General features: G+C 40.2%; 1 protein-coding gene and 1 long non-coding RNA gene across 2 annotated transcripts in view; one reads left to right on the top strand and one right to left on the bottom strand.

Annotated features, from left to right (window-relative positions):
* LOC109277866 (uncharacterized) overlaps positions 1–10,191 on the top strand; it is a 41,969-nt gene extending 31,778 nt beyond the window's left edge. The window contains exon 3 of the long non-coding RNA XR_008422428.1: positions 9,057–10,191. This is a non-coding gene — a long non-coding RNA (uncharacterized LOC109277866). The remainder of the gene's footprint in view (positions 1–9,056) is intronic.
* The window catches only part of CYYR1 (cysteine and tyrosine rich 1), a 110,558-nt gene extending 93,656 nt beyond the window's left edge, over positions 1–16,902 (bottom strand). Inside the window, exons 1-2 of the mRNA XM_019467794.2 lie at positions 16,436–16,902; positions 11,003–11,105 (exon numbers count right to left, since the gene is read on the bottom strand). Coding sequence (XP_019323339.2) covers positions 11,003–11,105; positions 16,436–16,508 — 176 coding nt within the window. The 5' untranslated portion in view covers positions 16,509–16,902. The remainder of the gene's footprint in view (positions 1–11,002; positions 11,106–16,435) is intronic.
* Positions 16,903–17,455: the final 553 nt, after the last annotated feature.

The raw sequence follows: 17,455 nt of genomic DNA, 5'->3' as shown, positions 1-17,455 counted from the left end.
GCCCTTTCAGTTGGAATCCTATGACACTTTATGAGGTTATCACTGCCCTCTGAAATTTTCATCAGCTGTGGATGTGTTCATCCTAACATTTTGTAGGCAGGAGACATGGGTTCTGGCCCGTAGCTGCCCACCAGAACTCGCCCAGGATAATCCCGTAAAAAGCACCGTGTGTGCCTAATTCTTCCCTCCTCAATTTTGTCAGCAAAACATTTTATCTCCCCAAATTATGCAGGTGACTCGAGTCGCAAGGAGGCTGTTCCCTTAGTAATCATGGGCTGGCAGCCTGGAAGGAGCACATTCACACCACAGATGTGACAAGAGGTCAAATCGTCATAATCAAATCGGTCTTCAAAGTCTGATCCCTGCCATCTGATTATAATTTATCCTAAACGGTGTGAGTAGAAACTGATGTGTGGTTACATAGAGACCATTCCATTAATGACACCTGATTTATACTCCAGGAAAAGAAATTCTCTGAAATCAATAACATTTCCGAATTTGTTTTGTATTTATCCAGGTGATACATATTTGTGTAGAACCCACCATATATCCGGTTCTTCGGGAGCACATGAAGGACTGACCTGCATTTAAACAATCCATTATGGGGGCGCCTGGGTGGCTCGGTCAGGTAAGCATCCAACTCTTGATTTCGGCTCAGGTCATGATCTTGCGTTTCGTGGGTTCAAGCCCCACGTTGGGCTCCTTGCTGTCAGCATGGGGCTTGCTTGGGATTCTCTCTCTCTCCCTCTCTCTCTCTCTCTCTCTCTCTCTCTCTGCCTCTCCAATCTGTACCTCTCTCTCAAAAATAAATAAAAACTTAAAAAAAAAACAACAGCCCATTAGGGATCATTCAGTTGGTTCCACTCTCTACCTTTGATGGTAAATTGCCACACTGGCTTCTTACCCTCTCAGGGTCTAGAGTATGGAAGGGCAGAAAGATAATTTTGGAACCTGAGCTAAGCGATAAATAATAACAGAGTAGAGAAAGGATAATGTTATGGCAGCATAAGGGAGGGAATTTAATCCAGATGTTAGGGGTAAAAAAGCGCTCTCCCCAAAGTACGGTGTTTAGGTCTCCATAAGGTCTTACAGCAATGAGTAGTGTCTACTCATCCCTTTTGAAATCTTCAGATCTTCCGGAGCCAGTGGGGAGTGGCAGTAAGACGTCAAGCACACACAGTTTTAAGTGCCAGCTCATTACACGGTAGCTGTATAAAATTAGAGAGATTACCCAGCTCTGAGTTTAATTTCCTCATCTGTACAGACAGAAATAACAATACCTCGGTCATGAGGGCCATTCTGAAGATTAATAAACTAATATATTTTTAATTTAATTAATTTAATTTAAACTAATATATTTTAGATAATAAAACACAAAAAGCACATAGGAGAAAATAAGGACATTTAGGGTCCCCACCACGGGAGGTATAGTCAGGCTGATTAGTGAAGAACAGATCGATTTACACAGAGGCGAAGGAATATCAAAGGGATAGAAAACACTCTAAGGGAGGCTGAAATAGATGTAGAACACTTTTCAAAAGACTGATTAAATATAGAAAGGGAAGAACTCACAGTGTATTCCCGAATCTCCCCGGGGCTCTCTGGTTGGCTTGCTGTTCTCTTTCATACACCTCTCTCTACACCTTTTTCAACCAGCACCTCTAGGCTTTGTCCTCTCAAATCTATCTGTGCCTGCTCCAGGCTTCCCACGGAGTTCCGATTAGTCCATTTCACCATTTGAAGACCCACTGAATTGAGCCCATAGGCTATAAAGTCTATTACCGTTGCTCCCCTACTGGCCCGCCACTCAACATATTAAAAATGGAATTAATTCCCCTCTCGGAACCTTCTTGAATATTTCCTATTAGTTCCAGCACACCATCCACCCAATCATCCAAAGCAGGAGCTCCAGAATTAAATGTGGGCTTGTTCTTTCTTTTAGCCCCAGTCACTAGCCCCGCATGCCTGCAGTCCTCCAGTCCTAATCTCTTCTACCATTTCATTTCATAGGTTAGGACGTTCTCAAGTCACGCCAACCTCCTCTACCCAAGTGTGCTTGGAGGCTGGGCTGCGTCGACAGCCCATCGGAGGTGGTGAAAATCGCAGAATTTCGGGTCTTACCCCACAGCTACCAAACCAGAATCTGCATGATAACGAGGGGCTGTTGAGGCTTATAATAAGAAATCTATATTTGGCCCTCCTTCTATTTCTGGCACAGAGCTCCCCAGGTGCTTGAAATTTCCTAAAGGTGTCTTTTGTTAGGTTAAAGAGGTGACTTTTGGAAAGCACCTGAGGATGGGGGCTGGTGGCCAGGGCAACCAACCGGGTAATAAGGGATGGAAAATTTTCAGTCCCACCCACCCACCTCTGGGGAGGGGAGTGGGGCTGGAGACTGAGTCCAATCATGCCTCTGGAATGAAGCTCCCATCAAACCCCCAAAGGACAGAGTTTGGAGAGTTTCCTGGTTGGTGAACACACAGAGAGTTGAGGACAACAGATTGCCAGGGGGACACAGAAGCTCGGAGTCTTCTCCCCAGGCCTTGCCCTTTGCACTCTTCCATCTTGCTGTTCCTGAGTTGGATCCTTTTATAACCAAGTAAAATGTTTCTCTGGGTTCTGCGGGCCACTCCAACAAATTCATCAATCTGTAGCTGGTTGGTCAGAAGCACAGCTGGCCACCTGGACTTGCCCCTGGTGGTTGAAGTGGAAGGATGTCTTGTACGATGGAGGCCTTCGCCTCTGGGATCTGAGGCTCTCTCCACACGGTAGCAGAATTGAGTTCATTGCTCAACGGTGTCTAGGCGACCAACTTGTCCCAGTTTGCCAAGGGCTGTCTCCATTGTGGCACTGAAAATTCTGCATTCCAGGAAATCCCTCAGTCCTGGGAAATCCTCAAATTCATGTATACCCTTCGCTCCCTCAGATATTTACACATTTACCACATGCCCGTGTTTCCTAAGTAATGCACAGAATTATTTTATGTGTTTAACTTCACACAAATAGTATCATGTTTTGCACAGTCTGTTTCTGTTAGCTCTTTTTCACATAGCATTACCAGTTTTGAGATTTACTATAGTGATGCATTAACATGCACGGATTTTTTTTAAGCTTATTTATTTATTTTTTAGAGAGACTGAGACAGCATGAGCGGGGGAGAGGCAGAGAGAGAGAGAGAGAGGGAGACAGGGAATGCCAAGAAGGCTCCGTGCTGCCAGCACAGGGCCCCACCCAGGGCTTGAACTCACGAAACCATGAGATCGTAACCTGAGCCGAAACCAAGAGTCAGACGCTTAACCGAATGAGCCACCCAGGTGCCCCAACATGCACGGATTCACTGTAATTTCTGTATCCCGTTCCATTGTATGAATATACTGGATCCATTTTCTTCTGATGGAAATTGAGGTTGCTTCCAATGTTTTGCTAGTTTAACACGTCTGCCAGTATTATAAATCTTGTTGCATATTTAGGAAATTTGTAGGGAATATACGTGGAAGAGGAATTGCTAACCTCCAAAGTATGCCCACGTTCATCTTAACTGTACTTGGTCAAATTGCTCCCCAAGTGCTGATAACAGGTGACGTTCTTTCCGCAGCAATGTGAGCTACGTTCACCCTGGCTCATGCGGCTCACTGAACAGTGGCTCATGTCACACTGAGCAGCACTGCCAGCCTGAGGGGTGTGAGATGGTATTTCATTTCCCAGCTTTGGCTCGCTGGGTGGAGCATCTTCTGTACATTTATTGCCCTTCCACTTCTCTGCTCTGCTATTTTTTTTGTGCACACACATTGGCCATGCGGATTAAGGGTTAAGATTAAGAGATACAAACCGCCTGTCACAAAATAAAGAAGTCATGGGGATGAAAATCTTTTTTAAAATGTATACAGTTCATTGGTTTTTAGTTTTAGTAGTTGTACTTGTGTTTTTACCTTTTATTTGAGAACTCTTTCCTATCCTGATACCATAATGTCATTCTCTCCCTTTTTTAAAAGCGATAAACGTTGGCTTCTTGCATTTATGTAATTAATCCAATAGGAACGAATAGACTTCTGGGTGCGGTGTGATGGAGTGAGCGAATTTAATGTTTACCCATATGGATAGCTAATGCACCATTTATTGAATAACCCACCCACCTCCACTGGTCTGTAAGGCCATCTGTTATCTGTCAAAGCCCAATATATATATGAGTCAATTTCTAAGTTCTATATTCTATTGGTTTACCTGTAAACCAATATCACACAATTTATTTACTATAACTTTCTAATAAATCTTGATGTCTCCAAGGCATGTCTTCTCACTTTGTTCTTCTTCATATCTTTTTTTCTCACACCCTTTGCTATCCCATGAAAACGTTACACTCAGTCTATCAAACTCAGCAACAACAAAAAGAATGGTCTTGTGGGTTGTGATTAGAACTCCACTGAATTTACATACAGTTCAGGAAGAACTGACATATACCAGTATTGATATGCTTACAATATTCACATCTAAAATTTGATAGATCTTTTCATTTCTGTAGCTCTCTCTTTCTTCTCTCAAAATGTTTATATATTTATATTACTCCATAAATGCCATGCATATACTATTACTGGATCTCTGACTAGGTATCTTATCATTTTTGATGTTATAAATGAGATTTGGGTACACACATACATATTACATTGTCTGAATGTTGCTGCTATAGAGGGATGCACTAATTTTTGTACGCTGAGCTTATATACGGCAATCTTGGTGAATTCTCATTCATTTTTATAGTCTGAAGAGTACAGGCAATCATACCATTAATAAATAACAACTTAGCTCCCCCCTATCCAATTCTTATCACCTCTTTTTAACTTGTCTTGTTAGTTACACTGACCAGGATGCTGAATAGAAGCCCAAGATGCCAGCTTGCCTTACAGATGGCTTTAAAGGGAAAGGTTATATATAATATCGTACCACTAAGTCTGGTGTTTGACATAGGGTTTTTTTGTTTTTTGGAGATTTTTCTTTTTTGAGAGATTTATAAGGTGAAGAGACTTTCCTCTGTATTCTTAGTTTGCTAAATCTTTTCTTTTAACTCCAAGTAAGCGATGCATTTTATCAATTGCTTTTCTTTTCGAGGTTAATCTTAGAATTACGCTCCTTCAAGAAGCTTTCCTAGAACCCTCAAACTGGACTAAAAGCTTCTCTTCCCTAATTCCACTGCATTTTGCACTTTCCCCAGTAGATTAAACTATCTCTTTATAGGTCTATGCTCCCCAGTAGCTTATAAATAATTCAAGGGCAAGAACCATGTTTGGTTCAAGGCTCTATCCCCCAGAACCTGGTGTAGAACACAGAATCTCTCTCCACATATTTATAGATACAAATTCCTGAGAACCTGTTCTAGAAACTTCATCTATTTCTTTCTAAACACAAATTATGTTCCTGACATTGAAGCTTAATTTACAGAGGCAATTACGATGAAATAGAATGTAAGATTTGACAGAGAAGAGTTTTAGATTTCTAGATGTTTATTGTATAAACATCTTTATAAAATAACCCATAAAATAGAAATGTCTTCTGAGGCACACTGACGTTATTCTTAATCAAACAAAATTTGTTACTACATTTGAAGCCAAATTCATATTTGTTTTAACATTATATTAATTATTTATCTTTGTGTCATACTAAAGGTAAGACCCTCCCCCCTCACCCCACCAACTTTGGTTTGCTCAGTAAGCACCTTTCAGAGTTGTTTTTCTCATATCTAAGTACTAAGAATATTTTATTTTAATTACTTTAAATGATGTTCCCAATACCAAAGGGCCTTTCAAAATACATTATGTCCCAGTCAGTATTTGAAGAGTCCCACGTGTTTTATTCAGAACGTTCAGCTACTTAATGAGCATACGCTTCAAATGCCATTTGAAAATATGAAACCTTTATCTTTTAGCTCGGTTTTGCTTTCATGCGTAACATGGTTCTAAAATCACAGTGGTGATATTTATTAGCTGTCTTTGCAAAACTGTGGGCAATACATCTTTCACATTCCATTGAGGAGAAAAGAAACTTAATCCCACCAGGATCTCCATTATTAGTTCTCCCTCTTGATTTTTTTCCCCACGGGGATTTTGTGTTGGCCAGATGGTGCTCTGAGGAATCCCTCGACAGAGCTGTATTTTACAGAGGCACACTGGAAAAGCAAATATCTATTTCTGAATAAAAGGATTAAATCTTACATCTTGTTATCGGGCTCACTAAGTCCATCCTAGGCATTATTGGGCTCCTATTCGACACCAGACAATACTTTTTTTTACTCACATAGCAGTTTCCCTTCACGTCCAGTAAAGTTTTTACTTTATTCCATTACTGACAGTAATTAGCCACTCAAGTGCACCCTCTATCCCCTTGAATTCTTCCAATGCTAAAGAGTACTCTACAAACCACGTCTTTATGCTGGATCCTCTCCCTCAGGCATGTCAATTAAACTTCATCAGCAGCAAAAAATTGAAATATCCCTTTTCATATTCATCACGGATATTTATTTTTCACGGGGAAGAGTGGCTAAACGAAATGTTTGAGAATCATTTTGATGAGAAATTGTTTACTTCTTGAGTTGACCCAATTCTCATTTTCAAGCACAGTGAGGCTTTTAATCTTCAGGTAATTACCCTCATGATGACAAAAAGTCTCAAAAAGGGAGAAATAATTCCAAGGTCACGTATCCTGTCATAAGTTGTTCTAAATAGCGCAACATCTCAAAGTGTTTATTCCAAATCCTTTCTTTATGGCATAAATAAAATAATGTCCATTTGGTACCCTTCTCACCCATGTCCTTTGTCATAGTAGTACCTAAGAGTATGTCATTTCTATATAAAACCAGCTATCTTAATCAAGAAAAATAATACATTATTTTGTTTCAGTTTTGTTAAGCATGACCACTAAAAGTATGTGAACGTAAGGACCTATCTTTTGTCTTCCCTACTTATTCGTATGTTATATTTAAAGTTTAACCTTCCTTCTACAGCAACATTGAATAACATGGGTTTTCTCAAACTGACCGGTTCCATTCTTATATCTTTGCCTTCGCAAGTGACAGTCTCTCTCTGGAATGTACCTCCCTTTCTTGGCTGTCCATTTATATAAATATCTTTCAATACTCTGATCCAATTTCATGTTTATGAGACTTTCCCTAAACATTTCTTTCCAAACACTACACACAAAGACTTGGCTGTTTTCTCTCTTCCTGGCCCTCCAATAACACTTGATAGATTAATTCACTGAATCAGAATTAAATGTTCTTCACTTTCTTCTCTTATGAGATTGTGAGTTCCTAGAGGTCAAGGTATATCATTTATTCATCCTTGGATCCCAGAACCTAGCTCAGTACTGCTAGAGTAATTAATGAGCACTCAATATGTATTTGTAAATAACTGATTACATAGTATATGCTGACTTCTGTGAAAACATTCTTAAATTCTGGAAAATGGGACTATTTTTCTATATTGAACTTAGTATGTGTGACCATAATGATCAAAAATAAATATGCTATTTAAAATAGACTTACTGTGGTGATCATTTTGCAATATGTACAAATATTGAATCAATATGTTGCACACCTGAAACTAACATAATGTTATATGCCAACTATACTCCAATTAAAAAGTAGATATGCCATTTTAAAAGTTGAATTTTTAAAATTTTTCAGGAGACACATGTAAAATTAAAAATTCCTGACTGAAGGAGCGCCTGGGTGGCTCAGTCGTTTAAGCGTCCAACTCTTGATTTCAGCTCGGGTCACGATCTCATAGTTTGTGAGTTCAAGCCCCGTGTCAGGCTCTGTGCTGACAGTGTGGACCTTGTTTGGAATTTTCTTTGCTTCTACCCCACCCATGTTCTCCCTCTCTCCCTCTCTCTGAAAATAAATAAATAAACTTTAAAAAATTCCTAACTGAAAAAAGAAAAAAAATGTGGGGATGTAGAATCTAAATTTATTTGTCAAAATGAACTCATATTTAGAATGTAAAATGTCTAAAAACAAGGGACCTGAGTAATGTAAGTAAGGCTTTTCAACTAAAAGGTAAATTTAGCTCTTGGGATCTCTTTACAAATGAAGCTTAGTGGTTCATTTGTAAAACAGAAAAGGGAGTTGAAGGAAACAGAGTTAGGGCTGAACACTTCTCTCTGATTATTTTAGAGGGGCCTCAGCGATGAGGATTGACTGCACATTACCTTACTGATTTGTGAACAGTTTAGAATGACCCAGATTGTACTTTGCACTCTTTTTAGTTCATTTTAAGCTGAGCCAAGATATCTTCTATTTTGAAAACATACAAAAATAGAAAGCAAATTGTAACCAATTTATAAAATTAGCCATTTAGGATACATTACATCCCATTGTGTTTACAGCTTTCTTCCTTATTACTTTTCTAATAAGGACAAAGATTTAACTTTCTGTTAAGATAATTAAAATGATTTTAGCAAGAATGTGCCTGGATACTTGGAAGAGAAGAAGGTAGTTTATGTGTTCCAAAATAGCAATATTTGAAAACATGTGCATGAAAGAACTTTTGTAAGCATTCTTGGAATGATTTTGTTTCTATCTCCTTTCCCCCCACAACTTAAAAAAAAAAGCTTTGGGTGGAGTTAAGAACTCTTTTCAAATCTTAAACAATTACTGGAAATCCTGAAAATGTATTCTCCTTTATTCAGTGGGGGAAAACACTTTAAAGCTTCTCTTTTTTTTTTTTCCTCCTGAGAATTGTTTACCAAAGGATTTACTTAATGGCTTCTATTCTGAACACAGAATTCAGTTATAACCGCCTGAAATATAATGCCATCTGTGTTTATATTCCCCCCAACTCAAAACACAATTCTTCTCTTCAAATATAACCAGTCCATGGCCCTAATAACCCGGACAAATAGATCAATTCCACTAACTCTTTGCTTTAACCAAGGGTAAAATTAAAGAGTTACAATGCATACCATAAAAATGTAAATCTGAATGCCAATATAAAACATACAAAGCGCATCTGTAAATTTAAAATTTTAAAGTTCTGATTTTAGTAATTTTTTCTTCTCTCTGTATTTCCCAGGGTGCAGTTAGCTGTGAGGTGACAAATAAGGACACAACGCACACAGTAATGGATATTAGTGGATGGGACCAGGAGCCAGGGGACCAGAGAATCACGGAATCACTCTGAAGCTTGTTTCCTCAAATCTATACCACCTTCTGAGCCCACCTGCACATCTACCTGAAACACCAACAGCTGGCATGTGGAATCCACTAGAAAATGAAATTGGAATTTAGCAATTATGTATTTTAAATTATTTTAAATTGCAAAATTTTTTTTTAACGTTTATTTATTTTCCAGAGAGAGAGAGAAAGACGGAGCGTGAACGGGGGAGGGCAGAGAGACAGAGGGAGACACAAAATCCGAAACAGGCTCCAGGCTCTGACCTGTCAGCATAAAGCCTGACACGGGGCTCGAACTCACAAACTGAACTCATGACCTGAGTTGGACGCACAACCGACTGAGCCACCCAGGCGCGCCTATTTTGAAGTACTTCAAGAGTGAGAAGTGACATACAAATGTGAAACATCCTTATATATTTATATTGAGCGTATTCTGAGCTGATTAATCCTGTAAATATCATTCTGACTGATCTCTAATATAAGAAGGAGACTTAAACCCTTTTTCAGCAAGACTTCTGGGAGAAAATGTCAAACATTTTATTTACAGTTTATTTTGCATTTCAAGAATGCTTAAATTCCGTTCATCAATCTTTATTATAGCCTGACAATTCTTAGAGCCATGTCAGACTTCAAGAGTATCCTGAAGTATGATTATTTTTGGCCTTATTCAGACAGTTATGATCTCCACTATCAGCCCCAACTTTGATTTTAGAAAGTGTATGTGGTGCCAGCTCTTCTGTCCTCAGGGAATGGAGAATGAGTTATCGTGATATTCACTTGAAAAATAAAAACTAAGGAGCTAGTCTAAAAGACTAGATCCTGGCTGTTATTTGAAAGCCACGTGTGATTTTTGACTCTGAAAAGTCTTACGTTCCTAATTTTCTAATTTCTTGACTTTAAGATCCGTGTAGAAGAACAAAGAATTGCAAACCTTTCAGACATATAACCCTGAAGGCCCTTCCAGCTTCTCCATGTCCCGTTGCCCAGGGGCATCTCCAAAATTAATTCTCAATTTGTTATGGAGGAATGTTAAACACAGTCTATGTGTGTTTGTTTCACTCGTGTTCGTACTTGGTTACCACTGTATAGGGTTGATGCTTAGACTTTCTTGGGCTCTAAGCTTACTTCCCGAAGTTGTTTGACATACATTATATAGAAAATTGACATTTCATATCTTAACTGTTTTTATTCATAATGTCTCTCATCTACTGAATGAGATAGACAAATACATGGCAAAATACACCAGCCATAATTAAATGACAAATTCTAACTTACAAATCCTTCAACAAAGCAGACAAAACCATATCATTGACAATGTTAAAAAATGATCAATAATATGCATGTGGTGGACTAAAAACATTGTTATTATGGAACACAAATTAAGCGTAAAAGAATACTTCTTAACCCTCTTCTAACAAAAGCAGCTTATGTTGCATATCACTTTGCATATTTTGTTAGATAATATAACACTGTAGATAGTGATGAGTGTTTAATATCTCCAGTGAAGGCTTTACGTCAATAACCACTCTTTGGGCACCCGTGTGGCTCAGTCAGTTGAGCGTCCCACCCTTGATTTCAGATCAGGTCACATCTAGTGTTTCGTGTGATCAAGCGTTTCATGTGGTCTCAGCTCAGGTCACACGTAGCATTTCATGTAACAGCGTGGAGCCTGCTTGGGACGCCCCCCCACCCCCGCTCCTCTCCCTATCTCAAAATAAATAAATAAACTTAAAAAATAACCCCTTTTAAAATTTCTTGCCCCTACCTATGTACCTTGGTACTTTGTGAACACGTAACTGAGGAATGGAAAGAGCGTCAGTATTGCCGAACTTGACCAGTACTCACGAGAGGATATTCCCAATATAGGCGTAGTAGGAACAACAGTAGGGCGTGGCCCCATCGCAGCAGTAAGATCTGCAGTCTTTGCCACACTGAGCAAGGCAATCCTCTGCAAAAGAAACACCACACACGTCCTTTACAGTTCTGAAATCACAGCCTCATGAAAAGTATTCTATTTTATAGCTCCATCGGTCAGCGACCACACTTCGGTGCATTTAGATATTCATTTTGCATACTCAGAATTCTCAAACATGAATAAGCATCTAAACTAGTCTTCCTTCCCTATTGGACGTAAATCCAGAAGAGGCAAAGACCATTCTGTTTTGAATTTCCTTCATCCAACACCATAACTGGTCGTTGAAAGTGCTGAATGGGACAACGGAAGGAGAAACGAATGATCCAACAGATCAGCCGTTCAATTTTGCAACAGAATTCTTATAACAATTTCGAAATGATAAAGTCTTTTGACTTGAGGGTCACATTAAGGTCCTTTGATGGAATGTGTTATTGACGTGTATATTGTCAACTGGAGATACTTTTTAGATAATGTATGTTTTTATGACAATGCATTCTATGTTACTCTTTCTGTACATTTTGTTTTACCCTCATAACGACAGTTTGCGTACATATGGTAACACAAATGAGTCTGCATATCCTGTCAATTCATCTGGACTGGAAGATAATGGGTTAGTTGTAGGAAGGCGTTTCCGTAGATAACTATCTCGTGAATAATTAGGAATTTATTTAATGTTAGATTTCAGAATCAACAAGTTATGAAACAGCACTATGGGAAGGGAAAAAGGTGCTTTCTGAGTAGAAAGGACATGTAGGAGCTGATAAAACCGTCTTTTTTATTCAATATGTCTTTTTTCTTCCATATGTTTTTGGCAAGGAAAATTAGACCCCAAATTTGAATAAAAATTGCCCTAGCTTTTAAAAATTCTTCGTGCCACCTAAATGATTTATGTTTAACAAGTTCAGATGATTATTTAATTACAATCACTGGTATAAATTATCATGGATATGTGAGTTTGAGGTACATGATTAGAAACGCACTAAATATAGTCTGGTAATTTAAGTTACATGTTCAAGAATCACAAAGGAAGTCCTTTCCAACTCAATCCCTAGAGGTAATATCCACTATTATCTAAATTATGTAACACTTTTGCTTGCCTGTCAAACCATAACCGAAAAGTACAAGATGTTACATTATGTCTGTGTGTCCAGGTGATTGATTTATCCAGAAAGAAAAATTTAGATTTAAAAAAAAAATTAATGTATATTTATTTTTGAGAGAGAGAGAGAGAGGACAAGGTGGGAGGGGCAAAGAGAGAGGGAGACACAGAATCTGAAGCAGGCTCCAGGCTCTGAGCTGTCAGCACAGAGCCCGACACGGGGCTCGAACCCACAAGATGTGAGATCATGACCTGAGCCGAAGCTGGACGCTGAACCGACTGAGCCACCCAGGTGCCCCTAGATTTTGTTTTTAAACCACCTTCTTGACAGGATGATTCTCGACAAATGAATGTCAGAAAGTAGCAAAGTTCATTGATCTTTTTCAATAATGCATGGCCTTTGCAGAACACGTGAAAACATTCACCTTTTTTCCCCCTCCATTTTACTTCTACCCCATAAATTAATAAACCTTAATGTTTTCTTCTGAGATGAGGTAAGGAGAAAGGAGAGGAAGAAATAATTACTTTGTAAGATTCAGTAACTCTACTGAAAACCACTGCTCAATTTTGAAGACAGAAGCACAATCTAATGACCTACTGACAGGGTATGCTCTTTGCAGAGTGCATCACACTTTTTAAGGCTATTTATCTTCTCATGTTTCCCTATGAACTTCTATAGCTCTCATTTTTAGTGCTGTTTAGTTAATTCAAACATTTAGATTAGTTAGTTGTCTCAAGAGGCTTAACAGGGATGTTTTGCTGCATGTTCTTTAAAGCCATTCGGAGAGTGGAAGAGCCGATGTCCCCATTTTTTCTGTGTGAGCAGGACAACCCATATGTAGGTAGCTTCATGGGGTGCCTTCGGAATGATGCCCTTGATAGTGACATCTTATTAAACTCTCCATGAATATCAAAGGTTCAATTACTATTATTGTATTCCAGTTACTACTATTATAAGGACGTGGTGTTATCAAAATATTTTGAACCAATGTTACAGGAAACCAAGCCCAACATCTTGTAGCCAAGGAGCTGGATTACACCTGCAGCAAACATCAGGATCGTGTCACAAGTTGTTCCTTATTTTGATGGCATTTTCTAGCACTCCTGTCTACTTCCCAGAATTAAACAACTGACAAGGGCAGATGTAACAGTATGGCAAACAGATTCACAATCGCAACATTCTCAAACCGAGGTTTTGACCACACGTCAAATCTTCTATGTTAGTTGCTCTCTCCAGTTTAGTGGAGAGAAAATTGAAATCCGATTTTCAATTCTGTGAAAATTGGATTTGGAAGGCACCAGAGCATTTTCTCACTTGTAAGGAATGGAACATTCCAATTGTTTCAGAAGATAATTGATATTACCTCTAATGTTCGAGTGAATATTCTTGAAAAGTAGCCAGTTCAAACTTTCTTCAGTGACTTGAATCAAAGGCATGATGTGGAAGAAGGTTCTCCAACCCTCACCCCCACCTCAAGGAATTCGTGGCACAGGAAAAGCGACATCTGGTTGCAAAGCACATGCTCAGAAATGGCTCTTGTAAGCTACAGCTGAGGATAAGGGAGGAAGGAAAGGGAGGGGACAGCAGTCACTGGCTGAGGCTGGGAAGGTAAAACCTTGGCCAAATCCTGTCTTTGTTGCCTGCGGTGGGAGTTGGATAACGGCATAAATGTCATCGGGTCTCTTTCCGAAGGTGGTTCCACAGCAAAACGTGATGCTTTAGGCACAGAAACTTCGCCCGTACCTCCTTATCAAAGGGAGCATGAATTTAGTGCATCTGCTTTGGGGGAAAATAATTCAGGTTATAGGCGGTGCATCTGCATAGGTTTTTGTCCCATTAAAGCTGGAAATTTATTTAACAGGGTGTCTCAACTGTTAGATTGGCATTGTTTCCTCATCATCCCCCAGTCCTCACATCCAGCCACATGTCTTAGTTCCAACCAAAATGAATTCTCTATCATTACAAATATATATCTCATGGTTTTTGCCTTTGTTCACATTATATCCTCCTCCATTTCCTTATGTCCAAGGCTTCCCTATCTAGTCCCTAAATTCCTCCTTAAGTTCAATTTCTCTGAGAGATTACTTATTGGGTTCTTCTTATGGGCCAGGTATTTTGCCAGTCTCTGAATATCATGCTGAACAAAACAGACATCATCTTCCTGGAGCTTACTCTCCTAAGCCAGCTATGAGGTTCCCTCCTGTGAACAGTTCTGGCACATGACTGTAATTCGCCTATGACACAGCCTTTTATACATTATAATAGGCCTCCTTTATCTCCCAGATGAAACTCAGAGCAAGGCCTCTGTCCTATATAACACTCAAAATGCCTCACTCAGTGAATATTGGGTAAATAAATAAGGCAAGCATAAAGGGATTTCTGAAGCAAAGAGTTCGGGAGTTAACACCAAAGAACACATTGGCTAAATATTCCTTATCAAAGATAGTAAGTTAATTTAGTATTATTGGCTTGTAGTTATTCTGTAGCTTTTGAGGGGGGTATGCCTAAGAAGAGAAGAAATGAACGCAGCAAAACTTTCTAAACTAACCAAACTTGTTGCCAGAAGGCTTTGCAGATTTCCTGAACCCTGGGGATTGTTCACCAAGCACAGGGTGGGGTAGGGGTGGAGGTGGGGGTGGGGGTGGGGTGGGGGAACAGGACGAAAGGAAGGAAAAGCGTGTGCATTAGAAGCTTTCAGTTTACCACAGGGAATAAAATAGACAAGGAGTCAGTTGTTGTTCAACGGTGTGCTTGAGTAAAGATGAGTGAGGTTTTGTTCTATTTTCTTATTTTTATTTTTGTTTTTGGATAAACAGAGGAGGTGAAAAGAATCATTGTTTCAAATGAACTAATGGGAAGATTTTAATATAAAACCAATAACGCAATTGTTTCTTTTAGCTTCGCAAATTCTGGAATACACTTTAAGGTACAGAAATAAGCAAACGGATTACAATGCAGTTTCTCCTCATTAAGTAGGAAGGTCTTTTCCTACTTTGATGAATTTTTGCATTTGAAAGTCAGCATTTTCCTTGCAATAAAATATCTTTTAAATAACTTATAGACAGCTACTAATTCACATTTTAGTGTATCAATTGAAAATTTCTATAGAAGTTTGGGGAGTCATTTCTGGCAAGGTTGAATGAGAAGTTCAATTCTCTTGACGTTCACGTTCAATAATGTTGAAGAACCTCTTCATGTCAGTCGCAATCTTCGTTAAGTATCAAAAAATAAATCACAGTGCTACATAAATTTACTATTGCAAGGTCACAGGTAAGCCTGTGATTTTTTTTTTTTTGTCCTAGGAAGCGAGAGACATGAAAACATTTTACAAAGAACTTTGCTTTCAGCTTCTTTTGTGAATAGGAAGCAAATGCAAAACCACATGTGTAATTAACTTTATACATGAATAACCAGTGAAAAGCCATTTTGAGTTCCATATCAATCATGAAACAAGAAAACCGCTTTGCTCCATCAATTATTAGCAATTCTCAGGAAGAATAATTAGGAGGAGGGAAATGAAATTCCTTTCACCTATAAACAGTGCTTCATGAAATCGATGAAAACAGGATTAGACTCTGGGTGAATTTACGCCTCCCGAAAACCTCCTATTTGAACTCAAAGCATCCAATTATCCAGACTACCACACTTGAGAATCAACTTCTAAAGTGAAAAAAAACAAAACAAGAAACCCGATGGTCTAAGGCTTTATATTTCGAAATACTCAGAATGTGGGGGTAGCAAGGAGAGGAGATAGACTACCTTGAACAAGGAGAGGAGATAACTACCTTGAAATGGAAAAGTCACCACATTAGTTCATGTTAAAACTTCAGCAAATACCTCTAAATCTTGGGTACTTTTTAAAAAAAAATGCTTTTCTCCCACCCCTCAGTTTCTGCCCTCAACCCCCAGATTCCTGAGTCGTGGACAGGATCAATGGAACGCTATCCAGAGAGTGAAATCCTCTAAATGCGCGTTTGGGATTTTTAAATTGGACTGGGAGTTTTAAATTGCTTGCAGAGAGAGAAGGGAGGAGGAAAGGGGAAAGGGAAAGTTAAAGAAAAGGAGCAAAACAAAACAAAACCTCGGGGGAGGTCGAGCCGAGGGTCGCAGCACGCCGGCTTCCCTGGCTGCCCGGCGGGGACCACCCCGTCTCGGCTCTCCCACCAGGGTCCCCGTGCCTCCCGCCCAACCCGCGTGGCCAGAGGGCGACCCGAGCTCAGTCCCAAGTCTCGTTCCCCTCTCCCGCCGCCCCAGGCCACTGACCTGCGTAGACAAAGAGCAGGACCAGCTTCGGAAGCAAGATTCCTGGACCCCCGGGCAGCCTCAGCGCGTCCATCCAAGCCGGTGGCCGGAGGTTGCGCGCCAGGACAGACGGACAGACGCACAGACTGGAGAGAGGGCTGATGGGGGGGAGAAGGGAGAGCCCGGGCCGCGGAGGAGCCGGAGCGCGGTCAGAGGGAGAGGGCAGCGCTCCCGAGAGGGGGGTCGCGCGGGGACCGGGCCATTGCCCTGAGCGTCTTCGAGGGGAGCCCGGCCGGGGCGCGCGGGGCTGCGCTGGGGCCAAGGTCTCTTTGTCTCTGGCCGCGGCGCTCAGGCGGCAGGCGAGGCAGCCACTCCGGCGTCCTGGGCCACCCGGGCTCACATTTCATCTCCGCGGGTGGCACCGACGTGGGGCTGGGGGCGGGGGTGGCCCCGACTCCTCCCCACCCTCGGGTTCTTCCTTCTGTGGCTTGAGTCCTGGAGCAAGAGGGAACTTCTTCCAACCCGGTCCTCTGGCAGCTGCTCTTTTGAATTCCAGCCCTGCGCTCCAATTTTTCCTTTGGAGGCAATAGGTGAAGAAGAATCTAACTTTTCACCTTTCAACAAAGGTAGGGCTGTCTCAGGGTTGAAGGTTCTGGACAAAGGAAGCCACTAAGGAAAGCCCAGAAGAATTGGAAAGTCAGAGGCAGTGTGTAGCTTCTCTGCTGAGAGCTGATAAAATGTTTATTTGTTAAACACCTAAAGCATTGTTAGTAAAGTGGAAAACACAACAAGAATGTACACTGTCATCGCTATTAGTTGATGCTGTTCTCGAGTTACTGGCCTATGCAATTAGGCAAGAGAAAGAAAAAAGTTATAAAAATTGGAAGCAAAAATTACCACTGGCAAATGATATGCTTGTGTATGTGGAAAATCAGACAGAATCAACTATACAGCTCTTAAAGAGAGTTACAGAGACTCAATCATTTTCTTTCATGCAAATTAGAATCGATTAGAAAGTTCTGTTTTAGGCATGAAAGAAAA

Source organism: Panthera pardus, unplaced genomic scaffold (assembly GCF_024362965.1).
Source record: "Panthera pardus isolate Hobbes unplaced genomic scaffold, ASM2436296v1 HiC_scaffold_16, whole genome shotgun sequence".
NCBI lineage: Eukaryota > Metazoa > Chordata > Mammalia > Carnivora > Felidae > Panthera > Panthera pardus.
Note: the sequence above shows the minus strand (reverse complement) of the source record. Positions and strands in the feature narration are given on the sequence as shown.